Consider the following 15,030-nt stretch of genomic DNA (forward strand, 5'->3'; position numbering starts at 1 on the left):
CGGCGGCGGCGGCGCCGACGGCGGCAGCAGCGGTGGCGGGGCGGGCGGCGGAGGGCGAGTGCGGCCGCGGCTGTCGGAGGCGGAGCGGAGCCGGCTGGGTGAGCGGCGCGGCGCCGAGGTCGCGCAGGCGGGGCGGCGGGCCGAAGCCAGGAGGCCGCTGCCTCCCTTTGTGTGGCCGCCGCGGGGAAGCAGCGCCGCCCGGCCGCGCAGCAGCTCCGCCGTGGCGGGGCCCGCGCCGGGCCCGGGGGCACCGAGCCCCTCCGCCTTCTGTCACCTCCCCCGTCCCCGCCTCCCGCAGCGGCCCGGGCCCTGGGCGCGGGCCGCCCTGCGGCGGCCCCCTCGGTGTCGCTGTCCCTCACCAGTGTCCCGACCCCGCTGGCCCCGGTGTTTCCCTCAGCGCTTTGCTCCCCGCTGTGCCCGGCCCCGGGCCGAGCTCGCAGCGGTGACAGCGGCGGGCGGGTGGCTGAGGGCCGCTCCCGGGGCCTCCGGCGTGAGGCCCGGGGCAGGGGGCGCGCCCCGCCCGGTGTGGGCGGCAGCGCGGGGCGGGAGCGGGGCCCCGTCCTGCCGGGCCGTGAGGGGCCGGGCTGGCCCCGCGCCCGAAAAGGTGATTTTCTTTGTCTCCTCCTTCCCCTGCCGACAGTAACACCTCACAAACCGGGCAGGGGGCGAGCCGGCTGCCGGCAGGGGCCCGCCTGCGGGGGGCTGGGGGACGTGACATGTTTTGCCTCTGCTGCCCGTCCCGGTGCTGGTGAAACGATCACGGTGCTGCGGCTCTCGCTGCTTCACCAACTTTGTCCTTTTATAGCGCCTGGCTGCTGCCGGCCCCCTCTTCCCGTGGTGTAGCTGGTTTCAGTGCGATCGGTAATGGGTGGAAGGGGGGTCTGGCTGTGTTTCCCTCCTTTGTTCGTTTGTGAAGTTTACCATGGTTTGGTGGGTATTTCTGTTGAGATGGGGGAGATCTGATAGCGGTAAGATACTTTCCATGGTATCCGTTGGCTTTTAGCTTTTTTCTTCTTGGAGGAAGAACATGAAACATGTGCTGGAACCTCGTCGCCTTGCTTTAAGCGTGTTACCTCAAATGCACGTAAAACTGTTCATTTAATAAGGTTGAACTGAGTAATACTTGTGGTGATCGGTCTAGTACAACTTTCAGGAGAGGCAGTCTTCTACCCGTTGTGTATATATCAATATACATGCATGTTAGTAATGGCCAAAGCATTTCTTACAGAGATATCTGTGCTTATGTGACATTTTAATGAGTGGTGTGAGCAGTTATTAAGCAGACGCTCACGCTCCTGTTGTGTAGGACATGGCTTGTTTGTGGCGGTGGAGATTCTTGGTGTGATAGCTGAGAGATTTGTGAGCTAGCAGTTAGATTGCAGAAGAAAGTCTAGGAGAGTGTTCTTAAGTAAAACAAAATACATTTCTGTCCACAGTAGGACTGTCTTGTTTGTAAGTGTGGAGATCTAGAAAGAAGTTTGCATTTTGGGGCCTGACATTCAGAAGGAGTTTTACATAAACAGTTCTTTCACTGAGTATTCATGATGTTGTTCAGACTGGTGCATGTTTTGCACCTTCCTCTGTTGTTAGAGGAGAAAAATGGTTTTGGAGGCCATGTACGGAATGGCCAGATGTCTTGATTGTACAAGTGCAACCCGCATCTGTGTGTGGCTGAGAGCTGCAGTGTGCGTGCCTCAGATAACTGATGTGGAGAAGCCTATATGCAGTTTGCAGGCAGATGCTGGTGGGGGGGGTGTCCCCAAATCTTTGTTTCAGGGTGGGATTTTACTGAGTATACTTCCAGGTTCCTGGGTGAACCAGAATTATTGATTCCAGTATTCCCTCTTGCCTTTCTTTCACAACCAAGAACTTGTGTTTTCTAGCAGCCTCCACATCAGCAAGCGCCTGATGTTAGCAGTTTGATACTGTAGCTCTCGGATAAAAGTTGGAGGCAGTGCCAAAAGTGACAGGCTAGTTGTCCGTTCCTGAGATGAACTGCTACCTAATGAAGCATGGAGTTTCTGTGTATGTGCATGTTTTGAAAACGTCCAGAATTCTGAACAGGGGAACAATCTCTCTGGGGTTTGATTGAAGAGAGTACTTGTATGAACTACATAGAAGCAGTCATTTCATCATAAAATGGTTCTGTACATTTCACATGGAATTTCTGAAAAAAATCAGACTTGGAGACTGCTTGGAAATTGAAAGGGGTATATTTTTAGCGAACCTGTAAGGCTGGGTACTTAATGTTGCTTACTTATGAGGATAAAAATCTACTCTGAAGCCTGATGGAGATGCATCATCATTAGAGAGTCTATTAAATGTTTCTTGACCTTAAAAATTATTTTCTTATTCTTATAAGCACTGTATTACTTCATATTCAGTAAGTTTTACTGCTTACTGGTTTTTACTCTCAGGTCAGATATCACTTATGTTTACTCACTGCTCTGCTTGATGAATCATTCTCTAGCAAGTGGCTGTGAAATCTGCAGTATGTATTTAGGAACAGTAGAGAAATGTTGTTTTACTGTAAAAATGACAGAAATGTTTAGCATTCTGTGTACAGAATTACTTTGTAGAGTTTCTGCTAGCGTAAAAAAGTTACCTCGCTTTCTTGCTTTTTTCTGTGTCACTGTAATTATTCAATTTGTTCTTTGAATATATTCTTCAATTATCTATCTACTCTCAATTTTCTTCTCTCTCTTTCCTTTTTCTTGTCTTCTAGTTTTGACTGTACTAACACCATTGCTGGTTTGCTACTCTTAGAGTGTTACCTTCTCCTGATATCTGTACTTGGCCATCAGACACTATGAGGAGACTGGCTTTTCGAGGTGCTGGTTGTACTCTGGTAAATCTGGTAAATTATTGATTGTATGTGCACCATTCTCCCTGTTCCTCTGCCTAGCCTTTCGGGTTTTTTTATCCTAACTGTTAATTATTCCTACCTTATTTTTATTCATCTTGTTTGTGTGCTTGAAACTAAATCTGTCCCTAACATAAATGCTCTAATGCGGTTATGTTGTGCTGCCGTACCTTGTAAGTCAGCTGCTTCCTAGAAGAAATTCCTTGGTTTGGTTGGAAAATAGGTATAGGCTGGGGTAGATGGATCTCTTCTGTCTTCAGCCTTTGAGACAGCTACAAATAAAGGTATTTTTCTGATGCTGTCACTGGAAGTTGGGAAAGACCCAACAACTTGTTTGTAAATCATTGTAGTTGTTGGATGGTGGTTATTCACTTGTCACTGTTCGCGTTGGTAAATGGAAAACGATGGCCAGAAAAGGAGGTGGCCTTTTCTACTTCTTGATTATTGAGCCATTTGTCCTACACAGAAGGTGGGAGTGGTAGGTCACACAATGGTCCAGACCTTTTTTTGGCTTGAATCTAGTTCAGGGTATTCAGTAGCCATTTTCATTTATTTGTTTTCTTTGTGGGTTTTTTTTGTTTGTTTGGTTGGTTGTTGTGTTTGGTTTTTCTTAATTTGACATGGAATTATGTGCGTTTACACCAGAACATTTCTCTGTACAGCTTTTTCCTTTGAAACAGCAGTTCTTGCTTAGTTATCATGCATGGAACAAGGTACCAAAACGTAGATAGTTCAAGAGCATATCCTAGTAAAAGCTGCTAAATTAATCTTCACCATGAGGCCTAGGCTTTCCGACATTGCTGTCATCAGTGATTATAAAACTGTAGAACCATTTTGATTTCCCTTTACTTTTGCAAATTTTCAAAAATCTGGTGTTTAGATATATGGCTTAACTGAACGATAGTATATTACAAATGTATGTGACTCATTCTGAGCGCTGCTAGCTTTGTAGTTAGCTCTCAGCAGAGAATTTGGATGCAATGCCATGAGTTTAAGAACATCTCTCTTCATTATAGAAGAAGTTGGATTCCATGGGTTCCAAGAGGCGAAGAGCTACCTCACCTTCCAGCAGCGTCAGTGGAGGAGATTTTGATGATGGCCACCACTCCACAAACATACCAGGCCCAAGCAGAAAGAGGAGGAGACTTTCCAATCTCCCAACTGTAGATCCTGTTAGTACCTTCTTATTATGCACAGGTTTTTTTCTTAGGGTTACTGTATCCCTGCCTGGGAAATGCTGGGTTGTAAAATGGATGATCATATGTAGTGCACATACGCTGGCCCTGAATCTCTTGCTGCCTTGGCTAAGCTTGTTATTATCTCCCCAGTTTCATCTTTTTCTTTCCCTTTTTCCCTTTGCTGCTTTCCTTTTTTTGCTGATGATTTTAGCAGATGGAAGGATCTTGGAGAAGATGAAATCACAATGTGCAGAAGTTGAAAGCTGTGTCTGAATAGCAAATGCAGAGAGACATAAGTGAGGAACGGCACAGACAGTGATTGCTGAAGTGCACAATGTCTCTCTTATGCTTTTGAGTTAGCAGTCTAATTTTAATTAATTGCAGGGCAGAAGAACCCCTGTCGTTGTTTTAGGTGTCTATAACTTGGGAAGAATTGTACTGAATTAATTTAAATTTTGGGTGTTTTACTTAGAATTAGCATTGACAGAAGGCTCCCTATGTTCAAAACAATAAATTAAAATTCTGCAGTACCTGGCATACTTGTCATGTACTGTACTAATGTATGAGATGCACCAATTTTGTCACACTTCTGCTTTAAGGCATGCTGTGGACTGGCAGCTTGTCTGTCCCATTGTTAGTAGGCTTTGATTTGTTACCTCCTTAAAATTTTCTCCTTTTTCATTACTTTATTGTTCTTGCATTTTAGATTGCTGTATGCCATGAACTTTACAACACCATCAGAGATTACAAAGATGAACAGGGCAGGCTCCTTTGTGAGCTTTTCATTAGGGCACCGAAGCGAAGGTAAGACCATGGTTCTGGTTAAGCCTTGAACCTGAGATTTAATCAGGGAGTAAGTGTTTATTGAGGAATACTTCAGCATTAATAGCTGTGAAAAAGCTAAGCTAAGTTTGTCATAGTTTCACGCCAGTGTTTGATCCAAGTTTTTGATGTAATTATTCAATGACACATGCTAACATTGGTGCCCTTTTTCAGTCAAAAAAGGATACACTGAATCAATTCAAAATGTTTCTTGTGACACCTGCCTAAAACATCTACGCCTTTCACTATAAAATATTCCACCTAAGTGGTGGAATGTAATACTAAGGGCATAGCTTTGGAGGATGAATCAAGTGACCTTTGAAAATGCAGGAGGTAAAAATCAGTCTCTTTATTTTATCTTAAACTCGGAAAACAGAGGATGATAACAGAACGTGTAATAAAGTCTACTCTTAGACCAAGGGTCAGATTTTTTAGTTGTAACAAAAACATATTGAAACTTCCTTTGTGTTAGTCATAGACAAGTACAAACTTTAGTGCTGTAGTTTTGATTTTACTGCTTGGAATTTAATGCCTTTTTTTTGTCATTACAACAGAAATCAGCCAGATTATTATGAAGTGGTTTCTCAGCCAATTGATTTAATGAAAATCCAGCAGAAGCTAAAGATGGAGGAGTATGATGATGTGAATGTGCTGACTGCTGATTTTCAGCTTCTCTTTAACAATGCGAAGGCTTACTATAAGGTGAGGAAAATACATACAAAGGCTTAAATTCATTGTTAAAGTGGTAGAGTTGTTCAAATTCTTCCTTGGTTTGGCCGAAAAACTTTTCAGTTTAGTCTTTATTATTGGTAAGAGAAGAGCACGCATTGCAGTTATTTGCATGTATTTCTGTAAGGTTGACTGTGTCTTTGTAAGATGTCCTACTATAGCAATTTTTCTTTGGAAAACGATAAATTAACTTGGGAAGGATTTTCATGCATTTTTACAAAAGAGGTGGAAAGCAAAAATAGAGATGTAAACTGAGAAGAATACTCTTCTAACAAAGCCTTTCCATTTTACAACACACTCTGTGTAACCTTTTGAAATAGAAATTGATTATTTTTTTTCCTAAAAAGAAGAGTTTATAAATAACAGCAACCATACAGTAGGAGCATTGAATCTTTCTTTTTCATTGGCCGTATGAAAAAAAGGCACATTGATTATCGTGGTCAGCGATGATAGATTGTGAGTGTATGTGACAATGCATTTCATCAAGGGTGCAGCCCCTGTGTCCATTCCCCCAAACTGTGTGTGTTTTATTTTAGATATTAGTGGGTTTTTATTGCAGTTGCCCTAAGGAAGTGGGAAAAAATTGGATTAATCTGGTTTAATAGAAGGCTATGTTAAATACACAGAACAGTGAAATTGTATGTAGTGACTGAGATGATACAGCAAATCTGAAACTGCTAACATTACCTTTCATATATCTTTGACTTTGGAGATGATCCAAATGACTGCTTTCTGAATAATCCAATCGGCATAACCAGATGACATTCAGAAAAGCAGTGTTTATTTTGTTTATGTTTGTATGTGTGTGTGTGTAGCTTTTCGAAAAGCTATCATATTTATGGATTAATGCATTTGCACATTCTGGTTACAGTAGGAAAAGTATAAAGATTTCAGAATTCGCTCTGTACTCCTGAAGCTTTGCAAGGCGTTTGCCCATTGATGTTGGCTTTCTCATGGTCACTACATGAGGGAGAAGGACTTGAGGGCAGGAAAGAATGATGAGTTTTACAGAATGTGTGCTGCCTTTGCCTACAGAGTAGTGGACTCATAATTTTGCCTGTATCGTAAAACTCTTGTGTGTAGAATAGAAGTAGGTAGCCATCCTTCTAGGATGAAGGACTGTTGATGTTTCTAGAGAAATAGTGAGTTCTGAGCTGGAGGTATGGCACACAAACATAACTTCTTCTTTTGTCATTTTTTACCTTACCCACACAGTTCCAGTGATGCATGTAAGACAAGGATGGCTGATTCATTGTCAAGGTCTTTACTGCATCAGGTGTGTTGTTAGCCGTGCTACATTAAAATGGAAGCCTTTGGTTTTTTAGTATTTTGGTTCGAGTCTTACACTTTTGAGCATCTTGCATTAACATGGAAGGAAGCAGGCTAGCGGAGCAGAAGACCCTTCTGGTATTCTGGTCCTCATAATTGACACCTGGCTTAATGTCTTGAGAATATTTAAGCCTAATAAGGCAAGTTTAAGAACAGTTCTCATGTTAGTTTCTCATTTGTATTACAAGCCATCAGAGGCTGAGAGTGAAGTAAGAAGAGCGTAATCAGCAGTAGTAAAGTGGCGTATCTGCAGGAATACCTGAAATAGAGGTTAAGTGACAGAGGAAAGGGAAAGAAAAATACAGAAGAGTGGAAAAGCTGTCTTTTTTTCTGGGTAGTGTTCTTAAGTAGTAATGTTAATAGGCACACGCTTGTCTGCCGCTGCCAACTCTGTATCTACAAAACTTAATTTGCTGACTAATGCTTCTAGCTCTTCCAAAAATTATACCTACATGTGTACTCAGGTGGTAGCATGTTGTCAAGTTCTTTGGAATTTCACAGTTAATGCTCAGTGTAAATCATTGCAGTGCTTTCAGAGATACTGGCTCATTTATTGGCATTCTTCTTTTGTAGAAAGTAATTTTCAAGTGCTACACAATGGCAGCAATATTGGCTTAAATCACATTTCTGGCATCCTGATATTTAGTCTATTTTAGATATTGATAGTGTTACGCTTCAACAAAACCTAGTTATTTCTCCAGATTTATCTAATAGGCTTGTCCAAGCCTCAACTCAAGTAATTTTATTGCTAAGTTTTCTGAAAGACTTGGAGTGATAGAGGTGATATTTTCTAGTTCTGATTGCAATTCTTAACATCACTGTTGAAGAACGACTGGAACAGGAATTTCCCAGGTTTTCTATTATTTATTTAATGCATTCAATACCTTTCAACCAGTAATTTATAAATTTCCTTCAGATTAGAATGGTCTGAATTTTGAGTAAAATATTTGATTTGTTTTTGCAGCCTGATTCTCCTGAATATAAAGCTGCCTGCAAATTATGGGAGTTGTATTTGCGCACAAAAAATGAATTTGTTCAAAAAGGTGATGCTGAGGAGGAAGACGAAGATGAGGAAGGACATGACAATCAAGGCACAAATTCTGAATTAGTAAGTGTGGGCACGACAGCTGCAGGTGGAGGAGGCCATGGCTGTGTATGTCAGCTGACTCTGAGAGGGAGATTGGCCTCCATATGTGAAAAAGCATTAAGTCTTTTCATAGTTAAGTTATGCCCTAAAAAGTATTTCTTATACAAGTTTATTAGTCAGTAATTTCACAGCGTTGTATGTGTGTTTCACTTTTGCCTAGCAAATAAAAATGTTACAGGGTTTTCTGATAGGGATAAGATGTGGTTCTCATTTAGTGGAAACTAGTATGTGTGCTTGATCTCATGCCAACATTGAGGTTCGATGCAAGCAAGCTTCACGTCTAATGACATCATTTTCCAGCATGTGTCCCACTCAGCGCAGCTGTTCTGGGAGTGTTTTGTAAGCCAGATATGATGATAGGAAGTTTGGACTTGTCTGGTTTTCGTGATGTAGGGATGCATGTTTTCATTAATGTTGATAACCAAGTCTATCCTATGTATGTAAAGTATGTAAAGTATGTCTGACAGTCTGCAGTGTTAATGTGAAATTAAAGTTTTCTCATGTGCTTTACCTTGATGCATAAACAATGCTGTCCTCAAAAGTTGCATCTGTGTTTTATGGCTGATTCTTTTCTGTCTTTGAAAAGTTAATTCATATATTTCAGTGCAACTTAGAACACTCCACTATGGCTGCTATTAAAACTTCTTGCCATTTCATTTCTTACTTTAGTCATCGCCAGGTTACCTGAAGGAAATTCTTGAACAGCTTCTTGAAGCTGTAGCTGTTGCCACAAACCCATCAGGACGCCTCATAAGTGAACTGTTTCAGAAACTTCCTTCTAAAGTGGTGAGTATTTTAATAGTACTGGTTGTGTTCTAAGTTAGAAACTTGAACATTTATATAACAACAGATTTTAAATGCTGTGATGTGCACACTCAGGATGCAGTTTTTTGTTACTGTCTCACTGGTGGCAAACTCCAGCTGTTTTTAGAGCTTCTTTCCCTTTTTTGCTCCTATCCACTTGTTCCCAGCCCTTCATTGCAGACTGGGGCTTGGCCTCTTGTGCCAGTTTAGGTAATTTGGTTTTTTTGCTGCAGAGTTTTTAATCTTCTTTTAAAGATGTGTGATTTCACTGTCCTGTTTCAGGGTGTGGCATAACAAGTTTAACCAGGAAAATAAATGCTCTGAAAACTGTCACCATGTATTTGGCTTTCAGACAGAAATGTTCCTTTACATCAATTTATTGATGAATTAGAATTCTTTCTATCTGCCTTATGATCTGGCTTGCCCAAATTGGAGCCTAATGCTATGTTTATGAAGCTTACACTATTCTTACCTGTAATTCATCTAATAGCTTGTTTTGTGAGCTATTAGAACAATAGCTTTGTGACTGTTTATAGTAACATATAAATTATTTTTGTTTTCCAGCAATATCCAGATTATTATGCAATAATAAAGGAGCCCATAGATCTTAAAACTATTGCCCAAAGGATACAGGTACAGTATGAGCGTATTAACGTGTCAAAGTATAGACTTGTTCAACAGAAAGCATTCTGAAATTATTAGAAACCAGAGTTTATGGCAGTAGGAAAGACAATGTGTTTTTCCCCTGCTATTTAAAAATCTGAACACTATGCTGATTTAATGTTCTCTCCTGGGTTAATGCTGCAGAAGTAGCTGTGTTGAAGATCCAGCATTGTAAACTGTAGTGTGCTGGCATTAAGCCAGAATATCTTGGGTTCCTTGATGTTTAATGGTTTAAAGTCATTCCTTGGCAAGTACTGCTAATGTAAAACATTGAAGTATTGAAGCTTGGTCGTGCATTATCATCACCTACCTTTGTTCTGGTGCCATAAATAGATGTTTTGTACTGATGTGTTTTTCATCTTACTTCTCTAGTAATTTGAAATACTGTTGTGTAATTCTAGCATTTTGTATAATAGTGAGGGATAGCACATAGACTAATTGAACTGGAGAATGAAGGGTTCTGACAAAATGTCATTTTACCTTTGAAGTTGTGGTAATCTAACATATTAAGTATTTTTTCAATCTTTTACTTGGCATTCATGAGCTCTAAGGCCTTAGCAGTTAAGTTTGTTACTTTCTTTTTTGATTACTTTTTCCAGATACTTAGCTGTCCTCTTTTTTTTATGCATATGTTCTTGTTTTTCTGCAAATGTTCGCTTTATTCTGTATGAATTCCCTTTGCCTTTCACTATTGACTTAGTTCTCATGCTATCTGAAGGCTGCCACTTTAACCAGTTCCATTTTTTGTTGTATAGAACGGAACCTATAAAAGCATTCATGCAATGGCCAAGGATATAGATCTTCTGGCAAAGAATGCTAAAACCTACAATGAGCCTGGATCACAAGTATTCAAGGTTAGTTTCAGTTGTTCATAGTTTGATTTCAGTTCAGATTTTCTTTACTACTTTCCCTGCTGATTAATACTTAAATGAATCTTTAGCATAAGGCCCTAGACTCTTGTTTTATCTTTTTTTAAAAAATAGCTATTGGTGGCTTTTCCTTTTTATATATTGCTTTTAGTATAATTGGGGTGTATGTAATTTTTTTTTCTTGCGTTACATGATTTTTTCCAATTAAATTTATCTTGGGATATGAGTTACATGACTCCTTTGGAGGAATGGAGGGTCCCTGTACTTGCGATTGACATTGAAATGGCTGAAACTACAGGTTCCAGGGATAGCAGTAGTAACCAGCTGTTATCTTTTTCCAGATTGCAGGAACAGGTTATGGTTTTCATCACAAGCTTCTAAACGAGTCATGCCTTCTTTGCATAGTTTTTGAAGTTCCTTTTCCTTTTAGCCATATTTTTGTGACCAAATTGCATCTCCTATCTTTTTCATACTTGGTTCAATAGCATTTTGTATATGAATTACCACATTGCTGTTCCATGTGCTCTGGAAGTAAGAGAATTTCAGTGGCAAATTATTCCTTTGTGTGCTCGGATTTTAAGGGCCTTGTAGTGGGAGACCTTGTGTATGTATAACACTATTATGTAAGTGGTTCTTGGACTTTTCCAATTGCACTTCTGTTTGGGTTGTAGTTTCAGTTCCTAGTGATATTGACACACTTGTAACCTCACTCAAAACTTGCAGTCTCTATTTTGTGAACTGTTACTCCGAGTATCAAGTTCCACAGGTGGAGAATCAGCAAGCATTGTAAAGCTTGGTAAACTTCTTGATTGCAAAGGCCCAGAAACTCATTTGCCTCTTTTTTTTTTTTTAAAGTGGTGTTCGTGTATATTTGCATAATGCAGATATTTTTTTTGTAAAGATGTGATAAAAAATGACCTTGAAGCTGCTCAGCCATTCTAGTCAGTTTTTACAGACCACTGTGGGTCTATTTCAGGTAGCCTTTGTTCTGTGCTTCTTTTCTCATGCAGAATTTTTTTATATGTAAGTGAAAAAGCCCTTCATTTTTGTTTTAGATTTTTAGATAGATGGATATACCTGACTAGAACATTCTTCACTTTCAACATTAAACAAAAAATTTCTTTTAATTGACAGGATGCAAATGCGATTAAGAAAATATTTAATATGAAAAAGGCTGAAATTGAACACAGTGAGTTGGCCAAATCAAGTCTCCGAATCAGGTACTGCGAATAGAGTTCTTTTTATAATCTCACATAAAAAATCTCTGTAGACATTCCCTGAATTTTGCTGTGGAGAGTATAGTGGGAAATAATTGCTTGAAAACTTAGTTTATTGTTGTTTTAGAAGTTATAAATTGTAAAATAGTTTTTGGAAGGAAACTTTTTATTTAAATAATTTTGTGGTGAAATATTTCTGTGAGGTATTTGATTATGAAAACTAGTGTCAGTGGATCTTTTATAACTTAAGCTATGGCCAGCTTCTACCACGTGTTTATAACTTAATAACAGAAAAGGAATAGGGAGGAACAAGGTGCTTTGTTGTGTTTTGCTTTAAAAAAATGCTGGATATTCTTGAACCTTCTTAGGAGCTGAAATGTAAGAGCTCACAGTTGATTAGGTAGGAGCAGAAACATAGGAACAAGACCTCTGGCAAAAGATATTTAGAGGGAAGTCCACATTATATAAACTCTTGTTTGAAAACCGGTATCCTGTTCCTCTTTTCATAGCTAGAAATAAGATCTGGATTTATTAATCAGTGAAGTATAGATTTGGTTTTGAACAGGCAAGTATAAACCACTGATTGATATCTCTGTTTGTTTGAAGGAATGATTTTATTTAGGAAACAGCATTTTCTTCCTGTGAAAATCTATAGTGTACAGAGAAATGCCATTTTTAGATGTTTTAGTCATTTTAGATGTTTCTTACCTGAAATGCAATTGTATTCTTGTATAAACTTTTTACTTACAAGTAACACTCAAAAGTAGGCTTACATATTATTTGCCCATATGAGACAATGTAAAAAAATAAAAGCAATGTCTTGCAAGTAATCCAAATGGTTAGCAAACTCTTTACAAGGTGGACTCTCTTCAAGATTTGAACCATTCACTGGCATTTGATGCTGGAAAATAACTCCTCTCATTTCCTCCAAAGGTTTGTATGGTACTACTGAAAACACTAGCACTCCCTTACTTTACTGAAACGCAGTTTAAACTTTTTTGTTGTCTGAAGAATGTGTAGATGGTGTCAGTATTAAAAGTATTGCGTAGGCTTATTACCTGATGGATTATTGCCATTTGGTGCTTCGAGATGTTCAACCTGTGTAGTGGGTTTTTTAGCACGTTTCCTGTGTTTGGGTGAATCATTTTTGGAGTATATAAAAATATAAAAGCAGAAATACTGTTAGGGAGTAATTCCTGACACATTTTAGTAATTTTCCTTCTTAAAAGTATGTGTAGTGCCAGAAAACCTTGATTCTACAAACACTGAATGTACATATGCTGGCTTTGCAGTAACTAGAATGACATACAGGCATAGAGGTTTTTCTATTGTGATTTTATTTTATTTTTCTCACTGTGTTGGCCATTGATGCAGCTCAGGACGTCACATGTATGTGTCACGTTTAACTTTGAATTAACATTTTTTCTTCAAAATAAAGCTGCTTGCGTAAGAAGGGATGACAGATAAATCACACTGATACTTGTTAGTGGAATTCCTCTCTTGCACTGCCAACCCATTTCTACTTCTCAGTTAACCTTATACTAGTTGTTCTCTTATGTACTGTGTTTGTTAGAGACCTGCAAATCCTGAAGTAATCTGAATGTCAGAATAACTGACAACTCCCTTCTTTGTTTCTCTAACTTGGCAAAGAAAAAAAAAAAAAGTAAACGCAAACCTGAAGCAGCCTACGATAATATTGGGCTGAATGCAAAAAAATGTGGGGTGAGAGAAAAGTCCAAACCTTTTACCTGCTGTTCTGCATTTCAGTGATTGCTTTTTTTATTGAACCAGTATTCTTTTTTGTTTCTTTTGCTGCATCTGCATCCCAGAATCATTATTTTTTAATTAAATTCCTAACTGCTTAATTGCCTCAAAGAGAGGGGTCTCCTTTACTGTATCGTTGATTTTGGTAAAATACCCCCATAAGTTCATTTAAAGTTAATTTGCTATATTTTTCTTCTAAATTTACATCTGTTTGTCATTGATGATCAGGCTCAAATTCATCATAACGCTACTAACCTAATTTTTGCAGACATGTTGCCTCTGTGTCAAAAATAATGCTTTTCTATTGCAGCTTTCATTGTATCCTTAGTCATACTAAATTGCTCTTTGTTGGTGTGTTTAACTGTCCTCCCTTAAATAAAGTGGCAAAATAAAGTTGCTTAACAATATACATTGTCAAGCAGCTGGACAGTGATTTTGTTAAGTGTTGATAAAACATGATTGAATCTGTATGATTAGCTTTGTTTGGATGCTAAGGTACATTTTGTTGGCTGCTTTCACTGCTGATGTAGGCTGAGCTGTTTACATAGCTATTAATCCTGAATCTAAGTGTTACCTTCCTCTGACTTTATAAACAAAACTGTTATCAATGCTGGGGCACTAAATGTATCTTAGTATTACTTTACTCTTAGCTTTAAAACATGTTATGTCTGTCTCCAAACCTTTTGGCTGATCTATCAAAGTAATTCTGTAAAAAGCTTTGTCTTTGCTGCATCTTTTCTTGGGTCTAAGGTGGACCTCTTTTTTTTTTTTTTTTTTTTTTTTTTCTTCCCCCCCCTTCCCCCTTCCCTTTCCCTTTCCTTGGCTTGTCTCTTCTACCTTAAGGACTCCATCAAATTTGACTGCTTCCAAGCTGACAGGTCCTTCCTCACAGGGTAAAGGCAGTGTTGGTGATGAGAGAAATTCTTCTAACAAATATTATCGGTAAGTAAATTGGACTTGGACAAAAAGCTGGGCCATCATCATATGGAAATACTAATTTTTTCTGGTTTGTTTTGGGATTTTTTGTTTGTTTGTTTTCTTTTTAGTGCTCTTCAGTATTGACTCCAATACTTTTGAGATTCAAATATATTCCAGTCAAATATCTATTATGATGTAATAAGTTACTTGGTTGTAATTACTCTTCCATGTTTGATTTTATATTTAACACTTAAAAACACCTGCCATGAAATACTTTCTATGCAATTATCTCCTTAGAAATGTTCTGAAGAGCAATATGTTAAGCTTCATTACGAAATAAAGCAGGTGAAAAAACCTCATGGAAATGTGTTGTAAACCTAGAAAAAATACATTTGGAGACTAAAAAGAAATAGTAAGTTAGACTAAATAATTAAGAGCTGGATAGTGGAAACCAGTGAAACCAGTAAAAAGAAAGTATTGACTTTGGGATGCATTTATGGCAAAGTTGCTGAGTAGACTGGATTACTGGATGCTGGCTTGTTCTTTCAGTCATCAGCTGAGAATTTTGGTACCTAGCAGAGGTCTCATGCCTACAGTCTCTGGGTTACTGTCTTGAAACAGTGCTGCTCCTTGCTAATTCCCTGTGTGTATACTCTGAAACCATGGTTTAACACAGCAGCTACAACGGTCTTTAAGGGATTGAGCATGTGTATAGAGTTGGTGTCAC

At 39.1% G+C, this 15,030-nt stretch overlaps 1 protein-coding gene across 14 annotated transcripts in view; it reads left to right on the forward strand.

The window, feature by feature from the left end:
* The first annotated feature begins 47 nt into the window (after positions 1-47).
* The window catches only part of PBRM1 (polybromo 1), a 69,215-nt gene continuing 54,232 nt past the window's right edge, over positions 48-15,030 (forward strand). For 6 of the 14 annotated variants that reach the window (XR_005103718.1, XR_005103717.1, XM_037383929.1 and 3 more), the window contains exons 1-10: positions 2,810-2,848; positions 3,880-4,035; positions 4,748-4,845; positions 5,418-5,565; positions 7,886-8,029; positions 8,738-8,854; positions 9,437-9,505; positions 10,291-10,389; positions 11,539-11,624; positions 14,229-14,327. Coding sequence is in view for 12 of the 14 variants with exons in the window: in XM_037383929.1 (XP_037239826.1) it covers positions 2,810-2,848; positions 3,880-4,035; positions 4,748-4,845; positions 5,418-5,565; positions 7,886-8,029; positions 8,738-8,854; positions 9,437-9,505; positions 10,291-10,389; positions 11,539-11,624; positions 14,229-14,327 (1,055 nt within the window). In the remaining 2 variants the exon portion in view is untranslated. Of the gene's footprint in view, positions 99-561; positions 605-2,725; positions 2,849-3,879; positions 4,036-4,747; positions 4,846-5,417; positions 5,566-7,885; positions 8,030-8,737; positions 8,855-9,436; positions 9,506-10,290; positions 10,390-11,538; positions 11,625-14,228; positions 14,328-15,030 lie in introns of those variants that run through there. The other 8 variants (XM_037383935.1, XM_037383937.1, XM_037383928.1 and 5 more) reach the window with 7 other exon arrangements.

The sequence above is a fragment of the Falco rusticolus genome, chromosome 4 (genome assembly GCF_015220075.1).
Source record: "Falco rusticolus isolate bFalRus1 chromosome 4, bFalRus1.pri, whole genome shotgun sequence".
In the NCBI taxonomy this organism is placed as follows: Eukaryota; Metazoa; Chordata; class Aves; order Falconiformes; family Falconidae; genus Falco; species Falco rusticolus.